This window comes from Chiloscyllium punctatum, chromosome 1, assembly GCF_047496795.1.
Source record: "Chiloscyllium punctatum isolate Juve2018m chromosome 1, sChiPun1.3, whole genome shotgun sequence".
NCBI lineage: Eukaryota > Metazoa > Chordata > Chondrichthyes > Orectolobiformes > Hemiscylliidae > Chiloscyllium > Chiloscyllium punctatum.
In genome coordinates, this window is record NC_092739.1 from 78484999 (window position 1) to 78501433 (window position 16435).

The 16435-nt window shown below is 38.0% G+C and overlaps 1 protein-coding gene across 2 annotated transcripts in view; it reads right to left on the bottom strand.

Moving 5' to 3' along the window:
• The window catches only part of clocka (clock circadian regulator a), a 143548-nt gene that overhangs the window by 114941 nt on the left and 12172 nt on the right, over nucleotides 1–16435 (bottom strand). For both annotated transcript variants that reach the window (XM_072569529.1, XM_072569528.1), the window contains exons 2-4: nucleotides 12340–12433; nucleotides 10901–10960; nucleotides 6507–6655 (exon numbers count right to left, since the gene is read on the bottom strand). In XM_072569529.1, coding sequence (XP_072425630.1) covers nucleotides 6507–6655; nucleotides 10901–10960; nucleotides 12340–12362 — 232 coding nt within the window. In that variant the 5' untranslated portion in view covers nucleotides 12363–12433. The remainder of the gene's footprint in view (nucleotides 1–6506; nucleotides 6656–10900; nucleotides 10961–12339; nucleotides 12434–16435) is intronic.

A 16435-nucleotide genomic window follows, 5' to 3' on the forward strand; every position in this document is an offset into this window, starting at 1 on the left:
TTGGAGCTGAGATGGCACCTATTGTTAGAAAAGCTGAAGCTATCTTGAGAATGTAACTTAAATGTAGTTCTAAGATTTACATTTAAAGAACTGAAACTAACACATCTCATTCTAAAAGATGAAAGACTTATTCGCTCAATGGCTAGCACTGCAGCCTCACAACACCAGGGACCCAAGTTCAAATCCAGCGTTAGATGTCTGTCTGTGTGGAGTTAGCACATTCTCCCCGTGTCTGCGTGGGTTTCCTCCGGGTGCGCCGGTTTCCTCCCACAGTCCAAAGATGTGCAGGTTAGGTGAATTGGCCATTCTAAATTGCCCATCTTGTTAGGTGCATTAGTCAGAGAGAAATGGATCTGGGTGGGTTACTCTTCGGAGGGTCAGAGTGGGCTTGTTGGGCCGAAGGGCCTGTTTCCACACTGTAGGGAATGTAATCTAATCTAAACTTAATTAACATACCATTGCAACTCCATGACACTGTAACCCTTTTGCTATAAATTCTGTCTCTAATGGTCCTATTCCCCAAGCACCTGATAAAGAGACAGTGCCTCGAAAGCTAATGCTTCCAAATAAACCTGTTGGATTATAACCAGGTGTTGTCTGACTTTTAACTTTGTCCACCCAGTCCAACACTGGCACCTCCAAATCTTAGAACAGTTAATTAATTAAGTTACTGTATTGGGTTGGTTAAGGTTTCCAGTAGTTAAGTTACTCTAAATTCCATCTTTTGTTTCATGTTTCAACTGCAGTGTTTAAATAAATTCTGTTTTGCTTAAAACGGAGTGACTTGACCAGTTGCATCTCACCTGGAACATGCTCTTCACATCTGCCTTTAAAATAAGAAAATGTTAGGGTCTACACTAGCTTCTTAAAATATTTTGAGGGGGTCTGGCCTCATCCAAAACAGCACCTCTGGGCCAGACGGTCCCTGTTCAAGTCCCAAATGTGCCAAATATATGTCATCACATATCTAAATAGGTCAGTTAAAATATCTGGAATGAAATAAACCTTCTGGAGCAAAACAAAAATTGCTGGAGAAACTCAGTAGGTTTGGCAGCATCTTTGGAGAGAAAGCAGAGTTAACTTTTTCACGTCCAGTGGCCCTTTTTCAGAACTGTTGTGTTTTTCAGTTTCTGTTTTGATCCACATTTCCACCATCCATGGTTCTTTGTTCTATTTTAGACTATGTGGAGGATAGCTAATTAATATATGTAGCTGGATCCAAAACTCATATGACATTGACATAGAGATGGACTTTGAGGAGGCAAAGAGTCTACAGGTAGCCACTGTAGATTGGGGTTGCAAGTTTGTCCTAAAATACAACCAAGAATTGCACATGGATTCAGTCTGCAAGTAAGAAGGACAAAGTGCAGACAGAGGGAAAGCATGTGAGAGAAAGTGAGAAAAGATAATGGTGGAATAGTTTGAGAGGGGTTGAGAAAGGGACAGCTGACAAGAGAAAGAGGTAAAAACAAAGAGTGGACAAGAGAACAGGGAAGAGAGGAGAGTGGAGGTAAAAGTGAGAGGGCAAGGCAAAGCAATGAGAGAGTTAGCAGATCAGCAAAAGGGATAATAGCAAGATTGAATGAGGGTAGCACAGGAGTGGCAACATACTGACTGCAGAGACAGAGAGCACAAAGCAAGAGGAAGGGTTGACACCAATGGAGAAAGGGTAAGCAAGAGAATGAGCAATGGGACAAGAGGGAATGGGGGAGAATAAGGAAGAGCTGGAGATTGAGCAATCCACAAGCTGAGACAAGTACACCGGATTTTACTGGTGTATACCATTTACAAATGCACTGTAGAAATGCACCACAGTTTCTCTGACAGCATTTTCCAAATCCATAACTTCTACGAACTAGAAGTCAAAGAAATCAGATGCATGGGAACACCACCACTTCCAAATCCCCCTCTAAGCCACTTACCATTTTAACTTGGAACTACATCACTGTTGCTAGGTCAACATACTGGAACTCCATCATAAACAGACTTTGGATGTGTCTAGAGCACATAGACTTCAGTAGTTCAAGAGGCAGCTCATCATTAAGAATTACCCTTCTTAAGGGTAATTAAGGATGGGCAATAAATACTGACCTAGCCAGAATAGTCTGCATCTTGTATGTGCACAAAAAATAAAATGAATTTATATACCATCCACAGTGCTTTTGCTCATTCATTTAGTCTGCCCACATTCCCTCAAAGCTTCTTTGCATCCTCACTATAACTTGCATTCTCAACTCGCTTTGTTTAACTTTGTATGCCTTGCTCTGTCTAAACATCCCATGATCTGTATGTCCTTCTATGTATTGACCTGCCTGTACTGCTTGCAAAACAAAACTTTTGTTCTACTCAGGTAGATGTAACAATAATAAATTAAATAATTAGACTAGATTCCCCACAGTATGGAAACAGGCCCTTTGGCCCAACAAGAGCAACCCACCCAGACCCATCTCCCTCTGACTAATGCACCTAACCTGCATATCTTTTGGATTGTGAGGGGAGACCGGAGCACCTGGAGGAAACCCAGGCAGACATGTGTAAACTCCACTCAGTCGCCAGAGATTCGAATCGATTCCGGGTCCCTGGCGCTGTGAGACTGCAATCCAACCACTGAGCCACCGTGCTGCCCTGAACTGACAGCAAAGCTTTAGATGGGATTGAAAGTTTCCAGAAAGAAGGTTTAGCCAAATAGAAATTCACAATTCACAAACTTAACATTGCATTTTTGTCTCCATATCTAACTCATTTATCTATATTGTGAACATTTGAAGCCAGCAGTAATTCTTGAGGTAACCCACTGACAATAGCCTGCCATCCTTAGAATAATCCACTATTCTTCTTCACTTCCTGTGAAGCAATTCTGCATCTATGCTAGTGTATTACTCACAATACCATGTGCTCTACTTTTGTTTACTACTCCGCTTGTGTGGGATCTTATTGAAAGCCTTCTGAAAATCCAAACACACCACATCCATTGGTCTCCTCTCACCTTCACTACAAGTAACATCTTCAACAGGTTTGTCAAACATTATTTTCCTTTCATAAATCCATATTTACTCTGCCTATTTATATTATAGTTTTCTGAATACCCAGTTACCACATCCTTTGTTATTGATTCTAACATTGGCATGGCTACTGCTATCAAACTAACTAAGGTCTATAGTTCTTCGTTTTCTCTCTCTCTCCCATTTTAAATAACTGGTTAACATTTGTTACTTTAACAGTCTGTAAAGTCTTTCCAGAATCTACTGAATTATGATAGATAACTACTAATGCAAACATCAGCTCCTTCAATACGCCTGAATATACTTCATCTGGTCTTTGGGGATTTATCAACATTCAACCCAATTAAGTTTTGAGTATTAGCTCTCACTTAATACTAATTTGTTTCAGTTCATCAGTTTTAAAAGAATTATCAAACCCCAAGTATTTCTCGAGGTTCTGCTTTTCCTTCATGAACACAGCCTCAAAATAATTGCTTTACTTCTCCTGTCTCCACTTGTAATGGGCTCATATTTTTCCTCGCTAATCTTCTACTTTTCACATACCAAAAGAAACTTCCACAGTCCAGCCTTACGTTTCTTGCTAGCTTGCATTCATACTTTGCCCTGCATTTGTTTCTTGGTCCTTTGCAGGATTGGAAACGGTTTACAATCCAAAGGTTTACCATCTTTCCTGGCAACCTTATTAAGGACTTTCTTTGATTTAATTCATTTTCCAAATTATTTTGATAGTCATGACTGATTCATCGTTCCTGGATATTCTGATGATTAGAGGAATGGATGACTGTTGTAGACAATGCAGTACTTCCTTAAATTCCTTCACATTGCCTGTCAACTGGCAATCTTTTATAAGGTACTTTCCCAATCCATCATAAACTAACTGTCCCCCATCCCTTTATAGTTGGCTTTGTTTAGATTTAGGGCACATCCTACTTTCAAAACTAAACTGTATCATTTTTAAAAATCTAAAATTATGTTACATTATGGTCACCATTTCCAAACAGCTGCTGTAGGACAGTTTTTTTTAAACTAAACCTAAAACAGCCTGATACCCAATTGGATCCTTAATCTAGTGCTCTGGAAACCTACCTCATACATACTAAAGGAATTCATCCTCCACAGCAATAGTGCTAATTAAGTTCACCCACTTTGTGTGTAAACTGAAGTTTCCTATTACTATGATATTACTGCATGTTAGATAGAGCTCTAATTTCCTAATTTAAACTGTGCCCAACATTGCAATTCCATCAATGTTTGTTGCCCCTTGGTGTTTATTAACACTACCTATCTTGACCCTTTGATCCAAGATTACTTTTCACAAACATACTGATCCCATCCATTATTAACAGTGCAACTGCCTTCTTTGTTCCCCTTCTAACTATCTTTCTGAAATGACAAATATCCATAAATATTCAATTCCAAGCCACAATCTTCATGTAAGCATGGCTCTTTAATGGCAACTAAATGTTAAATGGGTAGGATTTAATTCTTTGCCTCACAGCTGCAATACAGTTATTCCAGCTGCAACTCAGGATTGGAACCAGAGTTCAAGCTTTAACAGCAAATGGTATTGACTGCAAATGTATTAGTCAAAGATCTGAAATGGATCCATGACTTTCCAAAGAAGGGTCCACTCAGGTGATTTGTCTGCCATTCTACAACATTACAAACTATAACACCTGCAATTTGACTTGTTGAGGTGTGTGTTCCCATGTAGGTGCTGCCCTTGTCTTTTGAGATGATAGTGATGTAGGTTTGGAAGGTGCTATCTTTGGCAAATTTCTTCAGTCTATCTCCTCCTTGAATTGTATTTGGTGCCCTGGCATCCACGGTACTCTCTGGTAGTGAATTGCACAAATTCATCACCCTTTGAGAGCAGTAATTCCTTCTCATCTCTGTTTTAAATGTGTCTTCCCTTAGGCTCAAACTACATAGCTGAGCTATAGTTTCCTGTTTCTTACCTAGCATCTTGAACAAAGGGACTTCAATTGCTACTCTTCAGTCAGATGGAACTTTGCCTGTATCTTGGGAATTCTGGAAACTTAACAGCCTCTTTGCAACCTAAGATCTTAGGATGAAATACATCTGGACCTAGATACTTGTCAGTCCACAGCTCCATCAGTTTGCTTAGTACCACTTCCCTGGTGATTATAATCCATGTCCTCAACTCCGCTCATTCCTGAAATGCTTTATTTTTATCACTTATGGTAATGGCAGAAGCAAACTATTTGTCCATTCCATCTGCCATTTCCTTGGTATTGACTATTAATGTCCTATTCTCACTCTCTAGACAAATAATAATTTAATTCCTCTTTTCATTTTTAAATAAATGTAGAAACATTTTCTATTTTGTTTTACATTCTTAGCCACCTTCTGCCCATACTCTAATTTCTTCCTCCTGATTAACCTTTTAGTCGTTCTCTGCTGTTCTTTACCTTCTCACCAATCATTGAAGATGCTATTCATCTTTATTTAATTATATGTTATATTCCATAGGTTTGATGCTTCACTAACATCTTTACTTAACCACGGATGGTGAGTCCACCCTTTAGAATTGTATTTTATTGTAGGAATATATTTATTCTGTGTATTCTGAACTATCCTTGTAAATCTCCGCCACTGTGCCCTAGCGCCTGGTATTTCAGTTCATTTAACCAAGCTCAGCTTTCACGCCCACATAGTATCCATTATTTATGTAAAACACTAAACCCAGACCTTATCGTCTCTCTTATAAATTGGATGCAAAATTCACTCATATCTACTACCTAGATGTGACATTATTGTGCAGTCATTAATTCTACAACATTACACAAATACAAGTCTAGTATAGCTTGATTTCTGGTCAGAGTTGCTGTTCTAAGAAACCCTTTCAATAGTATTATATGAACTGCTCCTCCAGGTTACTACGGAGTGGACTATTGATGAAATCATGCCATTTCCAAGGAGCAATCAAGTTTTCTATAGAGTTCAATCTGTCTGGGTACATTGTTCAATGAGCGTGTTCTTCATCTCTTCTTTTGCAATCGGTTTCTTGGTGATCCCATGGACTGTCACAATATTGAGATTCAAACATTCCCGGCCATCCATTCATGTCTACTAGCAAAAAATATTGAATTGCCATAACTGCATTTCATTTCAAATATACCAACACAGGGAAGGTGCATCTTGAAAATCTCATACAGGTTTATTTAATAGCTCAGACTACAATTTGCAAATCCAGATAACTAAGCATGTGTCGTCTTATAGCATGATTCTGCCTGGTCTGTTGGTCATGTGGTTTCATCCTGGTCCTTGGCTCATTGGTAAACCCAGCTATTGAAACAATAATACAATAATAAAATTTACCTTTATGATCTTGACCAATTAAAAAATTAAAAGTAAAACCCCCAAATTACTTGCATGAAATAATGAATGCCTCAATTTCCACTTCTCCCTCCCCAATAAAATTAGCACAATTATTTTATAAAATCAAAACAAGGTTTTGTTGGCATAGAACACATTAACTACCTTTGTGCTTCTGTAAAAAATCAATTGTTTTCTGTAATATTGTTGATTTATCCATTTTCCGAGTATTACCAGGTAGCATGGAACCAAGCTCTTTAATGAGCACATTGAACTGATCTCGTCTTTTCTTCTCAGATTTGTTCCTTGACACCCTAAAGACACAAGTAAATAAATGAAAAGATGACATCCACGATTCTAACAAATTTTACATTTTAGGCCTTAAAAATGTATGCAAGTAATTACCTGAATTTGGATTGCGACATTGTGTGTAAGTAATTTTGTAATGAAAAGAAATCTGTTCAAAGGTCACACTCGTTTACTGAAGCCCACTATCTCTATTCACCGCATTTGGATCCATCTTTAGCTAGAAGCGCTGGGTTGATAATCTGCTTTGTTTATGTTTTGATAGAGAGGAATTAATCAGCTTCCTTCTTTCAAATGCCCTCAATTAGCCAGAACAAAGGTTTTTTAAAAAGCATACAGCCAAATCAGATGTCATAGCACTAGAAGTAAAACAAAGTCTATTACAAGTTTCTTGCATAAAGAGGGAAATTATTTACTAAGAAGAAGAATAAAATGTGAGAATAACAGAATGCAACATCAAACACACACAAAAGGTATAAATTGGAAAAGGAAAGAGGATAAAATACAGAAAGAAAAATCAATAATAGGCAGTTTTATGAATGCTTCAGATTAATAATTTCTATTGCCTTGAGTTTAAAGGATTATGGACTTTATTGCTTTTTTCAAAAGAGATCAATGAAAGAACATTGGAACAACTTTTTTGTTAACAAGGTGTTGATTGGTAGAAACGTTTCCTGAGAACCGCTTTTTTCTGAAAAAACTGGAGATCTCCTGTCAGGTTCTAGTTTCTGCTTTGGATGCTGTTCGGAGCAGTTTGGGAAAAGCCTGTTGAAGAAATAAGCTTCCCAACTCAGGTCTCCAGTTTTTGGTAAAAAAAAATCCTTAATGTGGGTCTAGTGAAATATTTGCAGGCTCTTGTTCTAGATGCTTTTGTAAGAAAGGCCTCTGGAAGATTTAGTCGATATTTCCTGAACACCTGCAGTTGTTCAGTGACATCAATCTTTGTGCACCAGAACATCTCAAGCCTTATCATCTTAGCCTTCAAGAACGAAGACTTAAAAGCTGTGTCTTTTTAAAAATATGAATCTCTGCATCAAAAATGACTTATCCTTTTCCAGTGTGCCTGGCTGTACTTGTAAGTATTGTAGGATATCTAAAGTGGTAAACATTGATACTTTCCTGAACTGAAGGTGTAATCAGTTTTGCACATTCATGTAATAGGTTAGTTTACAATAAATCAACAACTCTGTATTCATTAAACAAAACTAGTTGATTGCCCATTTTATTTTAGATGTGAAGGAAAAACACACAATAGGCCCTATTGGGTACCAGTCTAACACAATTAAATCTGATGAAGGAGCATCACTCCGAAAGCTAGTGTGCTTCCAATTGAACCTGTTGGACTATAACCTGGTGTTGTGTGATTTTTAACTTTGTACACCCCAGTCCAACACCAGCATCTCCAAATCATGACAATTAAATCTATGTCATGATCTTATGGAGTAGTGAGACCAAAAAGAAACAGTGCACTCCTCCCATATCAGTCATGACACTACTTGAAAAAAAATCCTTACAGCATTGAAAGCATTAGTTTTAAGTCAAGACCAAAGTTGTTTAATTGATATTTTCTATCCTCAGCAATGGTGACATTTCTGCATATGCTTAAATCTTTGAAGAAGTGAAGTTACTCCAATTTGTGACAGGCTGAGAGAATAAAGAGACTGAGAGCACGCTTTCCAGTCTTGCTGGACAAAGTTATTTCCTTCTCTCTCCGCTCTGATCAAAAGTATTCAACAGAAATAAATTGTTTTTTGTATTCCGATGTCTGGTTTTGTTAGTTCCTTTCCCCTCAGCTGTATATTCTGCAGGTGACTTTCAATTGAATATGTGAAAGTTCCAGAAAGATGTAAATGAAACAGCAGGTACAGAATTGAGGTACTGCATTCAGTCATTTTGATGAAGTTAATTTCAGTGCAAACCAGATCTTGTTTGGAGATGGTTTCATGAACTATCTCAACCTATTGTCAGATTAGCACTGTGGCCATTCAACTTCAGTGGCTTTCCTTTTTTTAAAATCAGATTCATGCATAAAAGACCCCAGGTATGGAAAAAAGTCAGAAGATTAAAGTCAAAATTGTGTATATTTACCACAATCATAAGACTTCTCCTGAAGTCCCCTACATCACAGATGTCAATCTTTAGCCAATTTGATTCACTAAACATGACATCAAGAAACAATTAAAAAGTATTGAATCCTGCAGAGGCAATGACCCAGACAACATTCCACCATCAGTACTGAAAATGAGTGCTCCAGAATTAGCCAGCCCCCTGTAGACAAGCTGTTCCATTACAGCTACAACACTGGCATTTACCTGGCATTGTGAAAAACTGCATGGGTATTTTGCACAGAAAAAAGCAGCACAAGTGTAAACAGTCTAACCAGGGAAGGGATTATACTGGACCTGGTTTTGGCAAATGAGCCTGGCCAGGTGTGTGGAGTTTCAGTGGGGAAACATTTCAAGAGTAGTGATCATAATGTAGTGAGTTTTAAGATACTCAAGGCTATGGATAACAGCAGTCCTCGGGTGAAGGTGTTATATTGGGGGAAGGTAAACTACAACAATATTAGACAGGAACTAGAGAAGGATAACTGGAGTTGGCTGTTTGAGGGGAAATTCACATTGGACACGTGGGAGTATTTCAAACGGCAGTTGATAAGAGTTCCGGAACAGCACACGCCTGAGAAAATGAAGAATAGGTATGGCAAGTTACGTGAACCTTGGATGACCAGGGATATTATGACCTTAGTCAGAAAGAAAAAGGTCACATAAGGTCTAGGAGGATGGGAAGTGCCAAAGCCCTTGAAGCATATAAGGAAAGTAGAAAAGAACTTAAACAAGGAATTAGAAGGGCTAAAAGGGGTCATTAACAAACAGGATTAAGGAGACCCTCAAGGCTTTTCATACATATATAAAAAGCAAGAGGGTAGCCAGGGAAAGACGTTGGCCCACTCAAGGACAAATGAGGGAATCTATGTGTCGAGTCAGAACAAGTAGGTAAGGTCCTAAACAAATACTTTGTGTCAGTATTCAACAAAGAGAAGGAATTGGTGAAGGATGATCTCAGGGAAGGGAATGTGAAATTTCCAAGCTAAGTTGCTATTAAAAGGAAGAGGTGTTGTGAGTCTTAAAAGGTATTAAAAGTAGCTAAGTCCAAGGGTCCTGATAGAATCTATCTCAGAATATTGAGGCAGGCAAAAGAACAAATTGCTGAAATATTGACAGACATATTTGTATCCTCTTTGGCCACAGGTGAAGGCCAAGAGGACTGGAGAATAGCCAAAGTTGTCCCATTGTCAGTGGTAGGGAAATTATTGGAAAAGATTCTCAGGGTCAAGATCTATATAGAAGCAAATGGACTTATTAGTGATAAACTGCATAGTTTTGTGCAGGCGAGGTCATGTCTCACTAGCTTGACCAAGTTTTTTGAGGTGGTGAAGAAAACAATTGATGAGGGAAAAGCGGTTGATGTTGGCTACATGGACTGCAGAAAAGCCTTTGACAAGATCCCTAATGGCAGACTGGTATAAAAAGTGAAGTCACATGGTATCAGTGGTGAACTGGCAAGATGGATACACAACTGACTCTGTCATAGAAGACAGAGGGTAGAGGTGGAAGTGTGTTTTTTGGAATGGAGGGTTGTGACAAGTGGTGCTCCACAGCAATCGGTGCTTGGATCTCTGACATTCATGGTCTACATAATTGATTTGGAGGAAAATGGAGCTGGTCTAATGAGTATGTTTGCAGATGATACAAAGATTGGAGCAGTTGTGGATAGTGAGGAGGCTTGTCAGCGGATAAAGTGGACAAGCGTTTAATGACCAGTCAAGAGACAATGTATCAAAAGGCCTTGTTCCAAGCTTTAAAACTCAAAGGTGTACCATATGAGGACACCCCATCCAACATGGATTGTTTGCTGCAAGCTCATCATCTCTGACAGATGGATGGACGCAAAGATTTCTCTAAATTTAAGGCAGGGGGTGATTTGAATCTTGCATCTCATGATTTTATTTAAGAATGAATTTAATGAATCAGCTGGTACTGGGCAAGGAAAAGTATACTCTTAGGCTACTAATTTAACTGTTTTGTCATTTTCTTTGGTGCATCCAGCTATACAAAAGTTTCTGCTGAAACAATAATATTATTGTTTTCTTTTTAGCACTTGAAAAGAATATAAAGAAAATTTTCAGAATTGTTTATTTAATTATACCTCAATCACAGCTATATTTTTAAAACCTTAATTTGTCAACTCACCTTTTTGCTTTGTCCTTGTCATCTTCATCCATTACCCCATCAAAAATGCTACTGTCATCTCTGATAACACAAGATTTTTAAAAATTATGGCCTCTTAAAATCATCCTCTCATCTTCGAAAAAATAACAAAACTGGATTTGTAAAAGGTCTTACAGACACTTTTACTACAAAACTAAAGGTTTGAATACTCTGAACTGAAATGATTTTCTGTTAATTCTGATGAAACATCAGCGACCTGACATTTACACTTGTTTCCCTCTCCACAGGTGCTGCCTGACCTGGTATTTTTAACATTGATTGTTTTTATTTCAGATTCCCAGCATCAACAGTATTTTAGTTTTGAATTAGCTTCTTCTGGAGCCAATTAATCTAGGAGCACGTATGTATACAGACACAAGGATCAAATAAATTTGCATTTCCTCCTTATTTCAGTCTGTACTAAAAAAGAAAAGGTGACAATTTTCTTTCAAAATTAACAACTAATGGAACAAATGGAAAATTACATTTTCCAAGAAAGCAATTTTAAATAGAGGGAACTGATGAGCAATAATTATTTACAATGACAGCTAACATAGCTGGCAGCAGGAAAGTTCAGTGATCAGCTGTTACATGGGAACATGATTATGGGAAGGAGGTGGGCCTCACGAGCAGGATGAGCACAGTGAGGGTGTGAAAGGACATAGCAGAGAAACTAGAGAAAGATGAGAGCTCACAGCCAGTGGTAGGAAGTTCAGCCAGGTTGATTGATGAAACTGAGGAATGTGACAGAATCAATTTATTAAATAGTCTTAGTCTTAATAGGAAAGAAATTCATAAGCTTCTTATATTTGCTTTCGAGGATGAGGGGGAAAAGGGGCAGAAGAGTAACCACCCTCATGACTCCTCAAAGCCTGTCCACCGTTTAACAGACACATCTCTTCACATACTTGCTAAGTACCTTGCAACACTCAAGAAGCTTATTGCCATCCAAACGAAACAGGCAACTGACTACCTACTTTAACTTATCTACCTAATTTAAACATTCACTTCCTTTACCACTAATGCAACATGGCATTAGTTTTTACCATCCACAAAGGGCACTGCAGAAACTCACTGAGGCTCCTTCTAAATCTATGACCTCTATCACTTAGAAAGACAGAGGCAGCAGGTGCATGGAAACATCACCATCTGGAAGTTTTCCTCCAATACATACAAAAGGTATAGTTGAGTTTAATGGGGAATCTAGATAAGCATGAGGTAAAAGTAAATAGACGACTGTGTTAATAAAGTTAGATGAAGGAAACTGGGAGGAGATTTGATAGCAAAGTGCTACCGTAGATTGGTCAGGCCTAATGGTTTATTTCTCTAAAGTATGTTCTAGGTTATAAAATACATTACTATTGGTTAATTTTACTCAGTGATAAACAAAATAACTTAAAATTAAAATATAAATCTCTTACCTGTCAGCACAGCTCAAGTTCATTTTGTTCCCTTTTTATGGTAGTTTAGGCTGGCAGAGATACTTCATGTTATAATAGATATTTTGTCAACTGCCTACAAAGGAAAAAAAAATGAAAAATGCATCTTTACTTGGAACTTACAAAGATCAAAACTGAAAAGCATTGTAGACATTTTAAAAATGATGAAATCAAAAATTGTATGCACCATGTTTAAGCCAAATTATGCCTCAAAAGTAACCATTCTACCTTTAAAAATATTTATGGCGTCTGCTAAAAAATTTCATTGATCAATATTAATAGGTCTAACAACTCTTTATTGTCTTATGGACCAAAGTCGAGTTTGAAAGATTTCACATTATGCAATAACGATAATTGGATCCTTTTCAGCTCTACTTCAGCTTTAACATAAAATGATCCAATGGACTCTCACTAAATTCGTCTTCCACTTTTTCCGTTATTATTTTATCTGCCAAAATACCTCTTTCCCAGTGACTAAGGTTTACATGCTTTAGGAAAAAATAACATCTGACAATTTTTCTTAATGTGTTTCTCCTATTACTGCTCCAATATCTGAGCCAGATTCAGGTTATTGTAGTACTGGATTACCAATTGAGGAGTCAGATAAGACATAACATAATAGGGTTTAGGAGTTTTTTCAAGGTCAGGACTCCAATTCCCACAAGAATCTTGGATCTCTTTTTGATGTTAAAATTCTTGTGCATCCATTGAACTCTCTGGATCCAATTTGTCAATTACTGAAGATTTTGCTCAACTGTTTCTTCAGCTTCATTCCCCCCCATAGCTTCAATTATTATAGGACATTAAAATCTTACACACGGTTAAGACCAAAGAAACAAAAAACTTTACGTAAACATGGTTAGAATTCTGAATTCACTGCCACAAATCATTACTGAGGTAGAGTTTATAAATAATGTGAAGATTTTAATACTTTAAAAAGGGTCTTAACTGTGAAAATACATGGCTCATGTAAATAAAACATTATTGCAGGTTTAATAGATGAAATGACCAGTTGGGGATTATACAGTCATAAAATGATGCAGTTACATCAGTCAGGAATAATTAAGGATGAACATATATATTCAGAAGATGAGGGCAAGCCTTTCTTTCAGCTGGATATGAACAAGGCTCTGTTTGCATTTATGACTATGAATAGTAGAGTGAGTGCTTTCTTGATGCTGAACAGTATGTTATGATAATCTTATATGCAAATTCTAACTCTATTTGTGTCAGCAGGAGGGCATGAATGCCCACTGGGAGCTTAGGTATTATAAACCATGTTTTAAAATGGTCAACTGCTTACAAGCAATACTCAGATGTTGATCCAAACAGCAGACCACAACTTATTTCAGAAAAAAATTAAATAAAAATAGTACTCTATTTAAACCTCCATCATATAAAGAGCAAAATGTTTTCCGGCTCTCATTTTATTTATCCCATTTTCAGTTCCTCAAAGGGTTTTGGGCTGCTTTGCTGATCAGTTTACTAGGAAAGCGATATACAATGGTTATGGCATGGAAAGAGGTCAAAAAGTTCATTATATCCATACTGGCTCGTTGCAGGAATAAATCTCCTAGCCAGGCTCATTTATCTTTTTTCCAGACCCTTGTATGTTTTTTTTGCCTTCAGATAGTAACCCAATACCATTTTGAAGGCCTCAATTAAGTCAAAAAGATATTTCAATTAAATTGATTAAAAAATTGATTAAAAAGGTCCAGCTTATTTCGGTATCCAATCTACATACCTTTAGCCTGCCATTTGAATTATTACAAGATAACTTCGACTACATATCACACCATTCCTGATTTGTAGAATGAAAGGCTAACTTGTGAGATATTTATAAGGGAATGAAAGAGAAAATGCTATTATACTCCAGGACCTCAGTTTATTTTGAAATGAGACAAATCATTTTCCCTCACATATGCCAGGGCTTTATAAGTGTTCCCACTATTGCAGTATCCTCAATCAATGGTATAGTTCAGTTTCCATTTGTAAAGTTGAACATTCTTTTGCCAGGTCATTTGGCATCATCTTTTCTATCCTCACGAGACACACAGCAGTAATTCAAGTCAAAACGTTGTCTCAAATGCATCGAAGGAGCAAGCTTCAGACTTTGTTAATCAATACTCTGAGACTTTATAAAGCTCTGGTTAGGCCCCATTTAGAACACTGTGTCCAGTTTTGGGCCCCACACCTCAGGAAGGACATACTGGCACTGGAGCGTGTCCAGCAGATATTCACATGGATGATCTCTGGAATGGTAGGCCTAACATGCGATGAATGACTGAGGATCTTGGGATTGTATTCATTAGGGTTTAGAAGGTTGAGGGGCGATCTAATAAAAACTTACGAGATAATGCACGGTTTAGAAAGGGCGGACGCTGGGAATTTATTTCCATCAGGCGGGGATATTAGGACCCATGGGCACAGACTTAGACTTAGAGGGGGTCAATTTAGAACAGAAATGAGGAAATATTTCTTCAGCCAGAGAGTGGTGGGCCTGTGGAATTCATTGTCACGGAGCGCAGTGGAGGATAGGACTTTAAATGTGTTCAAGGCAGGGATTAATAAATTCTTAATCTCACAAGGAATTAAGCGTTACAGGGAGAGTGCGGGTAAGTGGTATTGAAATGCCCATCAGCCATGATTGAATGGCAGAGTGGACTCGATGGGCCAAATGGCTCTACTTCCACTCCTATGTCTTATGGTCTTAATATTCACTATTTTCCTGTGCAAGAATGGGCGTATCTTATATATGATTGTAAGACATCAGTGTACTGACAAAATCCATCTTCCGTTCCACCAGACCACAAAAAGCAGAATCAATTCAGTATGAGTAAGGCTCAGGGGTTGCCATGCAACCTTAGCATCAACTGGCTTGTACACAACAGGTGCTGTACAGGGGAGGGGTTCAAGTATCTCCACTTCTAAAAACAATTTCAGAACCAGTTTGTGGATTTACTGCCGAAGTTGTAACTTGGAACACAAAACCATGCTCAAAAAACCTTCAAGAGCATCTCCAGACTGTTTCATTCCACTGTAGTGAAGAAGTTAACTATTTTAGTTAACTGTCATCTGCACATTCATTGTTTATTTCTACACAAAAGTCCATCATGAAACACTGCTCACCATCAGCCCAAATTTGAGCTATAATAATTCTTGTAACAGTTCATGCAGATCAAAACTAAACGAGAAGAATACAAGTCAAGCATAACTGGTATGAAAAATATAAAGTTTTGCCCACAATTACCATTCCTTAAAATTTGATTTTAAAAGTCAGGTCTAAAAAGGCTTATAGAGGCGGCAATGGCCTAATGGTATTATCACCAGATTACTAATCCAGAAACTCAGCTAACGTTCTGAGGACCCAGGTTCAAATCTCGCCATGGCAGATGGTGGAATTTGAATTCAATAAAGAATTTAGAACTAAGGGTCTAATTAGAATCATGAAGCCGTTGTTGATTGTCAGAAAACCCATATGGTTCACTAATGCCCTTTAGGGAAGGAAATCTGTCATTCTTACCTGATTTAGCCTACATATGACTCCAGACCCACAGCAATGTGGTTGACACATAATTGCCCAGAGGGCAGTTAAGAATGGAAATAAATGCTGGCCTAGCCAGAGGGAGCCACATTCCATGAGTAATTTTTTTTCAAAAGAACATGTATAATTCGATTATAATCTCCAAGATTTAAATATTGGTAAAATAAAACTAACTATTGGAATGCTGTTTTAACTGCACATCAAATTGCTCATATCATGCTCATTCAGAGACAAAATAAAGAACAGATTCAGAATCTCTCTCCCACAGTTACCTCTATATGCTCATACCCTGCTTCCTGTAAGGACTTATTCCATTTTCCCAGTTTCTCTGTTTCCACTGTATTTGCTCTGACGACACAATCTTCCGCAGAGGGGCCCCAAATATGGTCACTCTTTTTTCCCCTCATTGGAAGGTTTCCTGCTACCTTGGATGACAGGTCCTTAAAATGTGTCCAACCCACTTCCTGCAGTTCTGCCATCAGCCCTTCCCTTCCCTTCCCCCCCAGAACAATGAGGGGGTTACCCTTCTCACTT